This window comes from Copadichromis virginalis, linkage group LG16 (genome assembly GCF_057382275.1).
Source record: "Copadichromis virginalis isolate Kocher_CV1m ecotype Utaka linkage group LG16, C_Virginalis_male_GT1.1, whole genome shotgun sequence".
Lineage (NCBI taxonomy): Eukaryota > Metazoa > Chordata > Actinopteri > Cichliformes > Cichlidae > Copadichromis > Copadichromis virginalis.
Window position 1 is genome coordinate 30,364,514 of NC_140633.1, and position 14,016 is coordinate 30,378,529.

At 40.3% G+C, this 14,016-nt stretch overlaps 1 protein-coding gene across 2 annotated transcripts in view; it reads right to left on the bottom strand.

The window, feature by feature from the left end:
* The window catches only part of LOC146691058 (alsin-like), a 33,420-nt gene that overhangs the window by 13,465 nt on the left and 5,939 nt on the right, over positions 1–14,016 (bottom strand). Inside the window, exons 7-25 of one of the 2 annotated variants that reach the window (XM_085434364.1) lie at positions 13,799–13,999; positions 12,588–12,688; positions 12,303–12,496; positions 12,044–12,131; positions 11,722–11,903; positions 8,566–8,734; positions 8,226–8,322; positions 7,775–7,852; positions 7,386–7,607; positions 7,038–7,209; positions 6,748–6,943; positions 6,031–6,096; positions 5,686–5,845; positions 5,329–5,460; positions 4,452–4,580; positions 4,161–4,184; positions 1,310–1,380; positions 577–643; positions 281–450 (exon numbers count right to left, since the gene is read on the bottom strand). In XM_085434364.1, the coding sequence (XP_085290490.1) occupies positions 281–450; positions 577–643; positions 1,310–1,380; positions 4,161–4,184; positions 4,452–4,580; positions 5,329–5,460; positions 5,686–5,845; positions 6,031–6,096; positions 6,748–6,943; positions 7,038–7,209; positions 7,386–7,607; positions 7,775–7,852; positions 8,226–8,322; positions 8,566–8,734; positions 11,722–11,903; positions 12,044–12,131; positions 12,303–12,496; positions 12,588–12,688; positions 13,799–13,999 (2,519 nt within the window). The remainder of the gene's footprint in view (positions 1–280; positions 451–576; positions 644–1,309; positions 1,381–4,160; positions 4,185–4,451; positions 4,581–5,328; positions 5,461–5,685; positions 5,846–6,030; positions 6,097–6,747; positions 6,944–7,037; positions 7,210–7,385; positions 7,608–7,774; positions 7,853–8,225; positions 8,323–8,565; positions 8,735–11,721; positions 11,904–12,043; positions 12,132–12,302; positions 12,497–12,587; positions 12,689–13,798; positions 14,000–14,016) is intronic. The other variant, XM_085434365.1, reaches the window with a different exon arrangement.

The window sequence follows — 14,016 nt, forward strand, 5'->3', positions numbered from 1 at the left end:
CGTGGGTTATTTTTAGAACATAACTCCCGCGATAAACGAGGGACCACTGTATTGCTAACTGGCTGTTTTTTGGTATTCAAGTTGTATTGGAAACCTATTGAGTTGGGCACATTGTTTTATGCATTTATGCGTGACAAAATAATACAGTTCCATTAAATCCTGTTATTATTGTTTGATTTTACAGGTGTATTAAATGAGGAACATTTTTAATGTTCTCCTAAATGATGCCTTCAGGGGCCCTTAAAGAGAATGCCAAAAACATACAAACATGTTTTCTAACCTGCCATGAACCCGTCCTGCCAACCAGCTCCCGGTGTACTGAGCATCTTTGAACCGTTCGTCTGCCGTGAACGTGTAGGAGGCCGTGCGAGTCATTGCTGGTGACGACCCCTGACCTCCGCCGCCCAGTATCTGATCCACTGTCTGGTTAAGAGATCGTAACCACTTGTTCTGCAGAGAAAGAAGCACAGAACCGAAGGTGATGCTTTAAGACGGAATTCGATCTCAAAAAAAACTTTTTTTACAAACTGATTTTGAAAAACTGAGCAACAGTAATGGTTTAAACCATAAATGTACCTTTTCCTGCGGTGTTGAGGCCACCAGGGTGAAACTCTCCTCTGGACATGTTATTTTGAGGGCATGACTGAAAATATGCAGCACAAGAGCAATAATTAACTTAATTGGTACAAAAAAAACAAGGAGGTGGATCTTTTAAATATTGTATTACAAATGACATCCAACTTCCACTCCCTAAACGCTTTGTAGGCTGGAGGTCCAACTTAAAAATATTTCTAGAATTAGATCACTCTTGTCTGCTGATTTTCATAAGGTCATGCAATGCTCTGCAAGCTGGAATAAGTCAGAGCTCACTCCACTGATCCCAGCTGCTCAGATTTTAAAATCTGACTCATAAATAAAAAGCATAAATGACATCCTTATAAGTACATGAAGTGCTTATTACCATCTTATTAGTCTGGGGGTTGAACGGGACTCTACTGGCTATTCTGGGGTCTCAGCTAGCAAACAAAGGTGACAAATGTACCAGTACTTTTAAAAGTAGATGATTTAAAGAGCAGTAGGTTTCATGGGAAGTTAACCATAACCATGGCTTAATGTTTTGCTGCTTGTTGCCTATCCAATGAATACAAAGTAAATTAAAAGATTAAAAAAAGATCCCCGCATGGATCTCACTGCTCCCATGTTGCTGTTGAGGCTATAGTGTTGCATAAATGTTTTTATCAGAGCGACTAACATTCCTTTACTTCGCATTAGTCAGCATGTAGATTGATTTCTACAACAACAAACTCACAGTCCGCTGCCGTTTTCAGTGACCGGTTTCACCCACAAACAGGTCAGAGGGTAGACGTGATGAGTGGAGAACTGCACACAAAGAGGGAGAGCAGCACTTTTTCTGTAATTCTCACATATTAGGTAACAACGCGCTGTCTGAGATTACAAAACTTTAGAAATGATCAAATCTTACTCTGTGTGTGTGTGTGTGTGTATGTTAGAGAGGGAGAGAAGAGGATAGATGACCAAAAGATATGCCTTTATAACTGTCTGTGGTTTCCTGACTGTGTGCTGGTAAATTGGGGAAGTCCAACGTCTTTTGAGTTCAGCTACACTACCCTACATTAATAAGGCAGTTTCCTCTATAAACTTATGACCTTTTATGATGTTTCAGTTGTTTTCAACATGACTTGTGTTTTAATATTCAAAGTAATTGACTGTTTTAAATTCCTTTTTATATCAATTACAGTTAAAGGTCCATAAAAGCTTGTTTTTTTAACTACATGAGATGTAACCATTAAGTTGTGTGACTCCTACAATATAATCCTGATTTAAATTTGGATGACTTCTCCTTCAAGGACTTCTGCTGCTTTTAGGTCTATCTGTAGAAGTCTTGTTCTGACCATTTGAACATGTGAGCTGAAAACAGAAGCATAGAAATGACAACCATGCTGGACGTGGACACACAGAAGTGAGTGTTGGACCTGTCAGGGTTTCACCCTTGTCTTTGATCCATGAACAGGATTTTAAGGGATAAGCAGGGGTCCATTTTTTGACCCTCGGAATAGCATTTCTGCTTTTTGCAGATGTAGTTCTGTTGTCTTTAGTGGTGCGTGACCTTCGATTTTGTAGCCAAGTGTGAAATGGCTGCGATGACAATCAGCAGCTCAAAGTCTGAGCGCTGTAAAACAGTGGAGTGCTCCCTCTGGATCTGGGAAGAGACGCTGCCCCAAGTGAAGAACTCTCATCATCTTCTTTGCCAGTACTGAGAAGATAGAGGTAGACCAGCAGAGTGGTGCAGCGTGTGACTGGATTGTCATGACAAATTCGTTTTCTCTTGAATGACTGGATAGTAAAGCGAGAGTTCCAACTCTCACCTATGGTAAGGAGATCTAAAAACCAAACAAGTAAAATCACCTGAAGATCTTCTGGGCTAATTCTTAGGGAAACTCAGACATCCAGAAGGAATTTGAAGCCTTTGCGCCTTTGTGTGAAAAAAGAAGCTAGCAGAGATGGTGAAGCATCTGCTCATGGATGACTCATGAATGGAGGGTTTTTGGGCACATCTAACATCTAAGAGTGAAAGATCCAGAACTCACTGAGAGATTTTATATCTCATTGGGCCTGGGAATTCCTCATGATCACTCAGGAGGAACAGGAAAGAGATGCTGGGGAGAAAGATGTCTACAATATCCTGCATAACCTGATGGCAGATAAGCAGAATTGAGTTGGTGGATGGCCGGATGGGTAGACGGACAGACAGATGGATGGATAAGGTGAAGACCTTGAAGGGGAACTGACCAGCTTTAATTTTTGATTGTCATGGGAAGAATTAACATTTCTTAGTGCACATTGCATACCAACCACATTTTACAATTATAAGACTTATTTATGATGCACAAAATGACTTTTAATACATCAACGGTTGCTCAAAGTTTTAACTCACAACACGTGACATGAGCCCAACACACCACACCACATCAAACAGGAAACAGAGTCTCAGGAAGAAACTGCTCTAAAACCAAAAAAAGTAGCCAGAGAGGACAAGCTGACAGTAAGTGTAAGAATAAAGAAGCCATCATCTGGAAGAAATCAGTGACAGTCTCCTTGTTTAAAGCTAGACCACAGCAGTGAGAGATGCATCCTTTCACCATCACCCTTCCAAGCTCTGAACTACTGCAGCTATGACCTCATCTACTTTCACCACTAACTAATGTTGGAAAATCTTCTAAACACAAATGAATCCACACACAGCAGCCTGCTGAGCAGCAGCTGGACAGAATCAGCCATCAGGACCACATGCACAGAATAAATGTTAACACAGGACATCTGTAATGCTGGAATATTACAAAGGCCAATGATCACTGTTTGTTTTAGCCTCATTCATGTTAACTGAGTGGACAAAATATTAAAAACAGAGTATTAGGGAACATAATGGCCAGCAATTCTGACATCAAAGGAAAAATTAATTTATGAACAACGCAAGCCATCGTTCATCATTATACAAACAGACAACGAATTCTTAGTTTAGTTGTAGATCAGTCGATAGTTTGTTCTGTCTTTTCATTTACTATCAAAGGACTGACCAGTTGCCATAGATGTGATCCCACCAGTGAGACTCTTGTCTCTCAGGTAGACCAACTTCAACTCCACCATCTTATTCTGCTGTGAAGATTTGGTGCAAGCTGGAGGGCTACTCCAACTAGAGGTGAATAGGTTTGTGTGCTGCCAACCCAAGCTCAACAAGGCTGCAAAGCAGAGCATAGACTAGTGTCGCCAAGTGCTACTCAAGAAGATGGAGCTGGAGCATGTCCACAGGATGAGAGACTCACTGGTGAGCCAGTTAATTATTCGGCCTATATGATATTTGCAGAGCTCCTATTTCTGCAGGGGAAAAAAATCACCTCAGATCTTTGAACTAACAGAAGAACTTGCTTCTGAAAGTATATAAAGCCCCAGATCTTTAAGCACCTGTAATACCTGTCCTGTATTAACATTTATATAGCTGCATTCAAATCCTAGTTGATCCTGTCAGAGTGGAAGCACTGAACAGATGCCGGCCCACCTACAGTATGCTGCTGCAGCTCAAGCTCAAGCTCAGTTACAGTTATGTCTGTTATTGGAGGTAAACTGGTGGAAGGGATACTCACGAAGCTCTGAGAGGGAATTGTACCCTGAATAAAAGACACAATGTTCATATGTAAGCTTCAGCTGTAAATCAATGCAGATGACCAGAAATCACTGTCAGCAGAGATCCTTTGGGTTTTCTCTGGTGTACAGTGAGTGTTGTTGTTGTTAACAAAAAAAATGAAATAACGACAATTTTAAAAGACTTAAAGGCTCCTTTATACACTGCTTCCCCCAACATGAATTTATGCTACTAACATAAAAAAGAAAAGCACTTTAATATATCTGATTTCATACTGACTTATTCTGAGTACCTGTGTGTGCACCAGGGCGTCATTGAACAATATGAACCAGTGATTTGAGAACCGCCCGGCGTTCTGCGGAGTCAGAGATCGGTTGCTGCTTTCACAGACCACACGACGCCTAGGAAGACGCAGGCACTCCTGAAGAACAAAATCACACACATAAATTTCCTTAATAAAACCCGGAGTACTCTGGTAGCTCATAAGCTGCAACACATGTCTCATAACTTAATGTGTTTTCACACAGGATGTGGAAGAGGCTGCACTCTGAAAACCATTACTTTCAACAGACTGTACTGCACAATGATGGGTTTCTGCTTTGCAGAGCAGCGTGCAGTTCAGATGCTCTTGCAGACACCTTGATCAAAGTGCAACAAATTTAAATATACGGTGATTTATATTTGTCTGGGAATTTGATGAATTTACAAGAGGAAACCCTTGGAAACAGGTTTCTGTGCAAGCAGACACCTCAGGTGTGTGTTTTTACACACCAGTTGCTCTACAGATCTATTATAGTTCTTTAACAACTGAAGAAAGGAGGTGCAGAAAAGAGACTGACATCCAACTGAAAGTATTCAAAACTGTACCTATTTGTTTTGTCTTTGAACAGCATGCTACACCCATCAGTGAGAACTACCCTATTACTTTAGCCAATGAAATGCAGGGCAGGGCTGTTCAGGGCAAGTTAATACTCTGGGAATCAGCTCAGTTTGAAAAGGAGCACTTAGAGAGTGCTGCCAGGAAGGCTAGTGGCTCTAGGGAGTGAAATAAAATTTAGAAGCACACTTGTTGTCATGGGTTAAAACCTCAAAGGAAAGCATAGTGACTAATGTGTATAGACTAGAAAAAAATTACAGGATGCAGGCACATAAAACAGAGTTGTGCTCACAGTAGTTTTGCCAGAGTGGGTCTTCCAGAACAGGAAGGTGGTTTCAGCCTCCTTCTTCCTTCTTAGCAGTGATGAAGACAGGGACTCGCAATCTTTATGACCCTGATCAAGGGACTTATACTCCACAGTTAACTGGGGAGAAAAGGAAAGACAGCACGACAGAGAATTTTGTACACCTGAACATATAAAAGACTTGAAGTCAATATAGTGACATTAACAACCACTTGTTCTAATGTTGCTCAGTCATGGGAACGAAACAGAAAGTGAGGGAACAGAGCAAGGGAAAGAGAGAAGAAAAAGAAGGGGGAAGGTCAAAAAAGTGCTTGAGACAAAAAGAGAGAAGAGAGATTTTCTCACCACATCATAGCAGGCCGCCAGTTTGAGCAGGGCTCGGCTGTACTGGTGGAGCTGCTGCAGAGGCCAGTACAACATTGAAACCAGATCAACATCACCACTGGCTGACTGATCTGATACGGACAGCTGAGTGAGCAAAGTCTGCCGAAAGCCTAAACTCTCACTGGGCAGGAACAGAGACAGGCAGAGACAGATACACTCTTAGAATAACACGTCTGTCAAGTGACTGGGATAAGTTTTATGCTTTTAGTTTAGTCACAAAAGAAGAAAACATACAAGAACATGTATTTGCAAATGAAGAGAGCTGCACTCCTACAGTGAGCACTTAAGAAAAATAAAAGTGCTTACAGCGAGAGTTTGTGAAGTGGTTGGAATCCGCCCATTACTTGGAAATCACCAAGTGAAGAAAAAAACCTAGAGTCAGACAGAGTGATTTTAACTTAGATTTTACCCCTCAGTGACACACAAGATACACCTTTACAAAGTCAAGTGAACTTGCAAGAGCTTAAACCCTCCATCTCAAATTAGAGGCATTTGTACTATTAAAGATAATTTGAAATATGTTTGTCTTCCTGGCTTGTTTCTTTTAACTATCTATAAGCTTAAACAAGATGTGATGAAACCTAACCTGATCACAGCGTAAGTATGTGTGATCCCGAATTTCAGGAGGGTTTGCTTGTATGTAAAGTAATTCTAGCCACAGCACTATAACTGCTTTGTAATGCATGAATAAACAAAGCATCATGAATGTGCAGCTGACAAATCAGCAACAACTGTGTGATGCGATCATGACAACATGGATCAAAATCTCTGAGATATTTTTCCAGCATCTTGTTGAATCTATGCCGCAAATAATTAAGGCAGTTCTGAAGGCAACCTGCTACAAGTAAGGTAACTAATACAGTCACCAGTGAGTGTAAAAACTGAAAAAAAAAATGGAGAAAAGGGGATAAAAAGGCATCACAGGGATTACTGACATAAACATGAGTATGTCTGTTCATGTTTTCTTTGAGGGAATCACATGATGGGACTTTTGTTTGGTGAGACAAAAAAAACCCAACTCACCTTTTGTATGTGTCAATGAAATACTCTGTGTGTGTCAGCAGGGGAAGGGTAGTGACATCACAGCCCTGCACGTTATGCAGGAAGTAGGTGAGTGCTGTGGCATGTTGGCCAATCAGGGTGCTCAGCTGAACAAAACTCTCACAGAGAGAGAAGAAGAGATGAGAGCACTGCTCACCCAACACTGGACACAAACTTTCTGCAGATGAGAAAACACACACACACACACACACAAACACAAATTTTAATAAATGTTTTAATTAGGCAGAACGAGGCAGTAGATGCTCTCTGACCTCTTTTACGCAGAGGGGTGAGGAGGATCTTCCTGACGCTGCTGCACCAACAGTACAAGTGCCTCTCTCTGGAGGCCAGCTCGTGGATAGCCGAAATAAAACCCATGACATTGTGGTCTGCCAGCACCGCACAGCTCTGACCTCCACTGCACACACTGCTAACGTAACCCATCTACACACACACAGCAAAAACAAGAGGGTAACATTTAGGTTACAATTACAGTTAGAGTTAGGCTGGTGTGAGTAAGAACTTCCATCTCATAAATATGTTCGTGCTTTAGCGGAAAAAATGCTCCACCCATCATTTTCCTTACTGTCTGTGTTAAGTTGCGCTTTGGACCTACAAACCTCAATGCAGAAGGGCAGCAGGGTGGGCATGACTGTATAACGCTCCACTCTGTTGGGTGACCTCTTGCTTGAGCTTTCACTCTGGTTTAGCCTCTCAGTTTGCACTGGCTCCTTCTGTTGGCCGCAGTACAACAGGACTGGCTGCACACAGTCTCCATCAGCCAGGAGCAGGGTGTGGCTCTGACCGGCTGACAAGTCCCAAACACGAAGCCCATCAGACAGCTATGGTGGTCCACCCACAACGAAACAGAGTAATATTAGGAAATGGATGGTGTTGCTATGTTTTCCTACATTAGCGAAAATAATAATCTATGTGAATGACTAAATCTTTGGCTAGAAGTGTGAAATGTGTGAATTAAATTTTAAAAAATGGGATGAGATTTCTGTACCTTCGCCTGCTGAGGGACAGTGACGGGGCTGTTCACGTGGCCGAGTTGTCCACACATGTTGCTGCCCCATGAGTACACCTACAGCACAGAAGAGATGAAATAGGGGGTGAGCATGCACTTACATACAAGTAATGCTTGAAACTTGAGACCTTGAAAAATAACATGATTAAAGTATCATAAGACAGTTAATTACATCTTATTTTTAAGATTGAGTCACAAATGTTGATGTTTAATTAGGATGTCTATTAGCATTTTGTTAAAGCATAACTCATCTTTCTGGACTTCTCATTAAAACATACAGAAATGTTAAGCTCATCTCAGCATGCAAGTACAAGTAGCAATATTTAGTAGGGTAAGGTCTCCAGAGCTTGGGAGCATTTAATGTCAAAGGGGGTACTTAGAAATGGCACCTGTTTGTCTAATCATGCTAAGTGTGTGCCGTTTTTGTTACCTGGCACTGAGCAGTGAGAGCCAGTGAATGGTGTGAGCCTGCAGCAACTTTGATCACTTCTTCACCTGTTAAAGACTTGATGCATAGAGGCTGGAGTCTGGACACACAAACACAGTTCACTCGAATCTTGTGGTTATAATTTCTTTCTTTACACATTTCCAACTAATTCAATTGAGCATTTCATCCCAAAAGGTTGTATCTAATTGTCTTTTAATGTAATTCTGTTCAATTCACCTTTAAATAATAATTATGCTTATTACATCATCATAGACATATCGTAAATACAATATAGACATTTTAATTTTAAATATCACTGTTACACTTTATTTTTGGTCCCCACCTGGCGAGCTGATCTCCATGACCAAGTTGTCCCTCAGAGCCACGGCCCCAGCTCCAAATCTCTGTCTCCAGAAATGGCAGGCCATCTTCTGCCTCCTCTGGTGCTCCAGCCGGAGCCCCACCAGCTGAGGACGGCCTGCAAGCACAAGGGTGTCGCCTCCGAGGAGACCCTAACGGAAAAATACACGAGCAGAGTAGAGTAAAACTTTAATGTCCCTGTGGGGGAACCTGCTTTGCAGAGAGTAGTCCATGTATAAAAGATGCTTGGGATTCAATATGATGGTTTGTCGTTACATTAAGACTACCACACCAGCAAATCACAGAATAAGAAAGCATTGACTGAATAAAAGAAAAAATACACTAGGTGAGGACATTCAAATAACTGAATCCTCACATAATTGTCATATTTGAGCATTTATCTATATTGTAAATTGAGTTTTTCATTAAAATTACATAACTCTAGTACAAAATGTTTTTTGTCAATGTTTCAGAATGATCTTGAAATCCTAAAAAAGCCTAGATGGACTTGAGCAATCTTTGAGTAATATGAATGTTATTGCTACAGAATACAATCTGCAGTGTTTCCCACAATCAGCTGAATCAACATAGCTTCAGGATGATCCATTGAAAATGAATTCAGACTGGCCAAGGGGCGACTCAACAGATAAAGACGCCAGTATCTCCCAATATTTTGAGCATAAACTAAGGAAGGGGATCGTTATTGCTTGTGAAAACAAACTTTCGTGGCTCTTCTGAGATTTTAAGAGATGTCATTAATTCAGAAAATTCAGTGTTTATGTCTTCTCTGCAAACAAACTGCATCAGAGTTCAGTGCAGTGTTATTGACCATGCTACATGAGCAAACGCAAACAAACCGCACCCACAAGGGTTTGCATGAACACACCCTAACGACTCACAGAGCTTCACTACTTCACTGGAATCAACATGTGCCACCTTGTACCTACAAAATACTTAAACTAACCGGGAGCTGAGTCAAGCTGTTGAACCAGGATAAGCAGGCACAGAGCAGAAAGTCACAACATCAATAAAAACATTCTGCTATTCAATATATCTAATATATTATTATTTTTTTAAACAAGGCTTTTCAGCAAAAACCTAAAATGTCAACGTGGTTTTCATTTCTGCGTCGGCTGACGAGACACTTTCATTTTTACGCTCCTGAAACTCCTGGAAAACCAGAAACTGAGAGTCTGCCGGCCCTTGTATGGCACAATCAATGTATTTCATACAACCCTTATTAAGTAAAGTTATTTGAAATCATTAGCACAGTCATCAGAAATTACCAGTACTAGTATTGGGATAGAGTTATATAGAGAGAGTATAAGGTGTTTGCTAAAATGGGAAAACTGTGTAAACTTGAATCCTAAAAAAATGAAGAACTCTAGGTCTAATTCCACTGAAAATGCAACATGAAAAAGTGAACTGAAATAAACCCATTGCGGGTTTACTTCTTATTCTATCAGGTAGTGAAATTGGAGAAGCAAAAGTATGTGGCACAATAATCCATTCATCTCGATTGTGTTGTTTTAATAGAGGCTAGAAGGTAACGTTTTAATTAAAATCTGATAAAATGCCTGTTAAAATATTCTTATCATATTCCAAAACAGCTTTCCTAAGATCCTCTGATCCAAACAAAACAAAGGAGGTAATTTATTACAGGACACCAAATGTAAAATTAGATGTCCAGCAAGCTTTACAACATTTCATGACTTATTACAATAAAATTCTCACAAAGTTCTTTCAAGAGTTGAGGGCTAAAGACTTGGTTGAATTAGGTTACGCGAGAGTGTGGCACTTACTAGTGATGATTAAACTTAAAGGTAATATTAAAAGTAAGATGATTAGTAATGCATTATTATATCTTCACAAAGACAGCCAAACAAAATTAGAAATTGTGTGGGTGCTGCTCATCGAATGTATGTGATAAACTGATCATCAGCAGCTGTCACCACCTCTACAAATGCAGAAGTTTTGGCAATTTTCTGGTCTGGAGCATTCAGTTGTGTGTTAACACAATCCCACAATCTTCCCATGAGTGGACGTCCCAAGGAATTCACCCAAAGGTCAGACTATGCAATGCTCAGATAAGTTAGGCCTCAGTTAGCATGTTAAAATATTGCGTTCATGAAGAGCGGTCCAAAATTCCTCCACAATGATGTGAGAGACTGATCCAGTCATACAGAAAATAGTTACTTCAAGTTATTGCTCCTAAAGGAGGTTTTACAAGCTACTGAATCATGAAGTGCCCTTAATTTTTAAGATGGCTGCAAACAGTCCTGTGAAAACTTTCTTTGCCCCTCCTCCCCGTACACAGAGTGGATCAGGCAGAGGGCCACTTGTAAATGAAAGTGACCCAAAGTATGAGAACGGATAACCCAAATAATCTCATACTCTGCAAAGCACTTACACATGTCCCCAGTAATGCAAGGGCCAACACTGACTGGACTGGACAAGCAGTTGTCAAGATAAGCACAAAACAGGTAGATGTACAGAGAGATTTCTCAACTTATTGGTGAGACCAAATGACATTTTCAGGCTACTTGAATGTCATTTTTTATAGAGATTGAGAAATGCTTTAATAATGAAAAAAGATATATTCAGAAAGCAAGAATAACCTTGATTGACTTATCAGTTTATTGAACACATAAGCTCAAGTTTTAAAAGATATGTTGGTCTTAAATGCGTCAAAGTGAAATGCAAACACAGGCAGGAACTGCGCTGTGTGTTCTGTTGCAGGTAATCGACAAAAGTGCCAGATAGCGTATAAACGTGTTCAGTCCATACTGCTATATTTCACTAATTACTAATGTAAAAAGTTAAAATTCATAATCAAACACAATCCTAACAGCAGTTCCTGTAGTTCCAAAGCTAGAACTACAGGAATTACCTCTTGTTTGTTCATTTCAAATACAAGTACAGATGCAAAAAACTAACAGCTGTGGTTTTACACAGAATCAAATGGTGTGTCTGTTTTTTTGTTAATAGCTTCTCAGTGTCTTGATGAAAAGCTATGCTAACAGTCTCCTGGCTCCATATTTTGAGTTTGGGGAATCTTCTCATCTCACTCTTGAAAGTAAAGTAAATAAGCTCATTTCCCAAATGTACAGTTAAGCTGTTCACACCCTATCATTCCTACCGTGGGTGGGTGTTCCAGGAAGCGAGCTTCTCCTGCTCGTTGCCGTTTTCCCCTTCTGGTGTATGTTTGTGAGACTAGAGCTCTTCAGTCCCTGCAGGGACGGCTTTTCCTTCTCCAGACAGAGTCGAACTTCATTCAGACACACTGGGGAAGAGGAGTGTGACCCAGACAGTCCACTGTTACTGTGGAACAGAAGGTCAAATGTTAAGCTGCTAATACCCTGAAGATAACAGACATCCTGGCAGGGCGTGTATCTGCATTAGTCGACGATTATTATTCATGCTTTGCAGTTCTGGGACACGGTTTTGAAACACAGTCTTACTTGTGCATTTGTCTCTTTGTATTTAAGTCATCTTTGTAACTGGAAGTCAGCAGGTCAGAGGAAGGAGTTGAGGAAATGCAGCTGTCGTCTGGATAGAACAGATAAGAGAAGAGAAAACATTACAGAAAGCAGCAAAAAACAGCAATTGAAAACAAAGGAATGAGTGAAGGATGAATCAAGAAGAGAAAAACAGTCAATTATATTAATTGTTACATTAAATGATAAATTTCAAAACATCGAAGAGACGAATATCACAAACCTGAGGTGTGGCTGCTCAGTGAGTCAGTGTCTTGTTTATCTAATGACTGATCAGAGAGTTCCTCAAGGAGATTTTGCAACTCCAGGTCTTCAGAGAAGTTCTTGTTGGTTCTCCAGCCTGACAGCAAGTGCACTTTTGGGCTGCCGTCAGTCTCTGTTACACTGTCAGTTTGACCCTGAGATTCAAGGGTTGGGCTAAAGTTTTCCAGTGGAGGAAAGGCAAGGAAAGACAACTATGAGAGTTAGGAATTATTTTTAAAATTAAGTGAGTTATGTAGTAACGTACTGTTTAGTGTTAGATTTGCTGTCATCAGAACCAGGACTGCTGCTTGCTGATGTTGCTCCAGCCCGGAGCCTTCGTCTGGGTCCTCGAACTTGGAAAGACGTCTGTGAACACAAAATGACAAGGGGTATCACACATTGTTGAGAAAGCTATGGTTCCTGATTATGTAAATTACTTGTTTTTAGTCAATTTTCAACAATTACACACCTGTAAAATGTTGGAACTGGACATTATTCAGATTAACAGGATGTTGAGGCTTTATATACACTCACTAATGCGATAAAACATCATGATTGCACCGCCTAACACACTGTTGGTCATTTACATGTCACCAATAGCGACCAACAGTGTGTTAGGTGGTGACACATTCAGTAGTGACCCATTCAAATAACTCTGCTGCAAGGGAGGGAGGAAGTGGCCTTTTTATGACCGGTCAGTTTCCTTCACACTTCCTGACTGGCAGCTCTGATTAGCTGTGCCGTACCTTTTTTTTTAAAGCTACATTTTTATTTTTTTATTTTTTTACATTTTTTTACAAAAAATAAATAAATAAAATTCAAGAAATTACCTACAACCATATCCTTTTTGGCCTCATTACACAAGTAAAACTGAACATCAGTATACTTGTGGAATGTATGCCAGAATAACTCTCACTGTTTAGAGTTTTATTCCATGCTTCCCACTTGACCTGGTCAAAATTAGCGGATTTGGACACAGAAAGAATCACAGATAGAAGATGAGCCTCAAATTAAAATGTAGTTATAAAGAAGAGCTTTCATATGCTAGAACTTGTTTTGACCACCCATGCCACATGATGGTGTGACTCTTTAAAGTTCACCCCGTGTATTATCAGAATTTAAACATACAGGGCACTGATGCTTGTTTCTTTTTCTCTACATTTTTCGACAGAAACTGTGATGTATCCTTTAATATTGATGCTCCAAGACAGTTATAGAAAAAAGCTGAACAAAAATTATATTTTGGCTTGAGATTGTGATAATTGTAAAGTGCTCACATTTGTTTTTAAAGACTTCAAAATGCGTTTCTCCTGTACTTAAAACTCCTATATGGAATTAATAGCTGCATTCATCTTATTCTAGAGTATTCACAATAATTTGCTCTACTGTTGTAAGTACTGGCAGTTATTTTACAATTTGTGTAGTCCCCTTTTCATTATTGTTCTTTTACTTATTCCTGTTTGTATTTTTATTTACCTCTCCTTTCATCACTTCAGTTAACTCCACTCCGAGTGGGCAGTAATGAGAATCCTCAACTGCTGAGAGCTCCTCCCTTTCTGTCACCGAGTAGTGGGGTGACTGGCCTCGCTCCTTCTTCTTAGGGGCATGCTGGGTATTATAGTCCTGAGGAGGTAACCTGCGGACAAGAGCCAGGCTGTGGTATGCACCGCAGGCCACCTGCAGGAAGAAATACA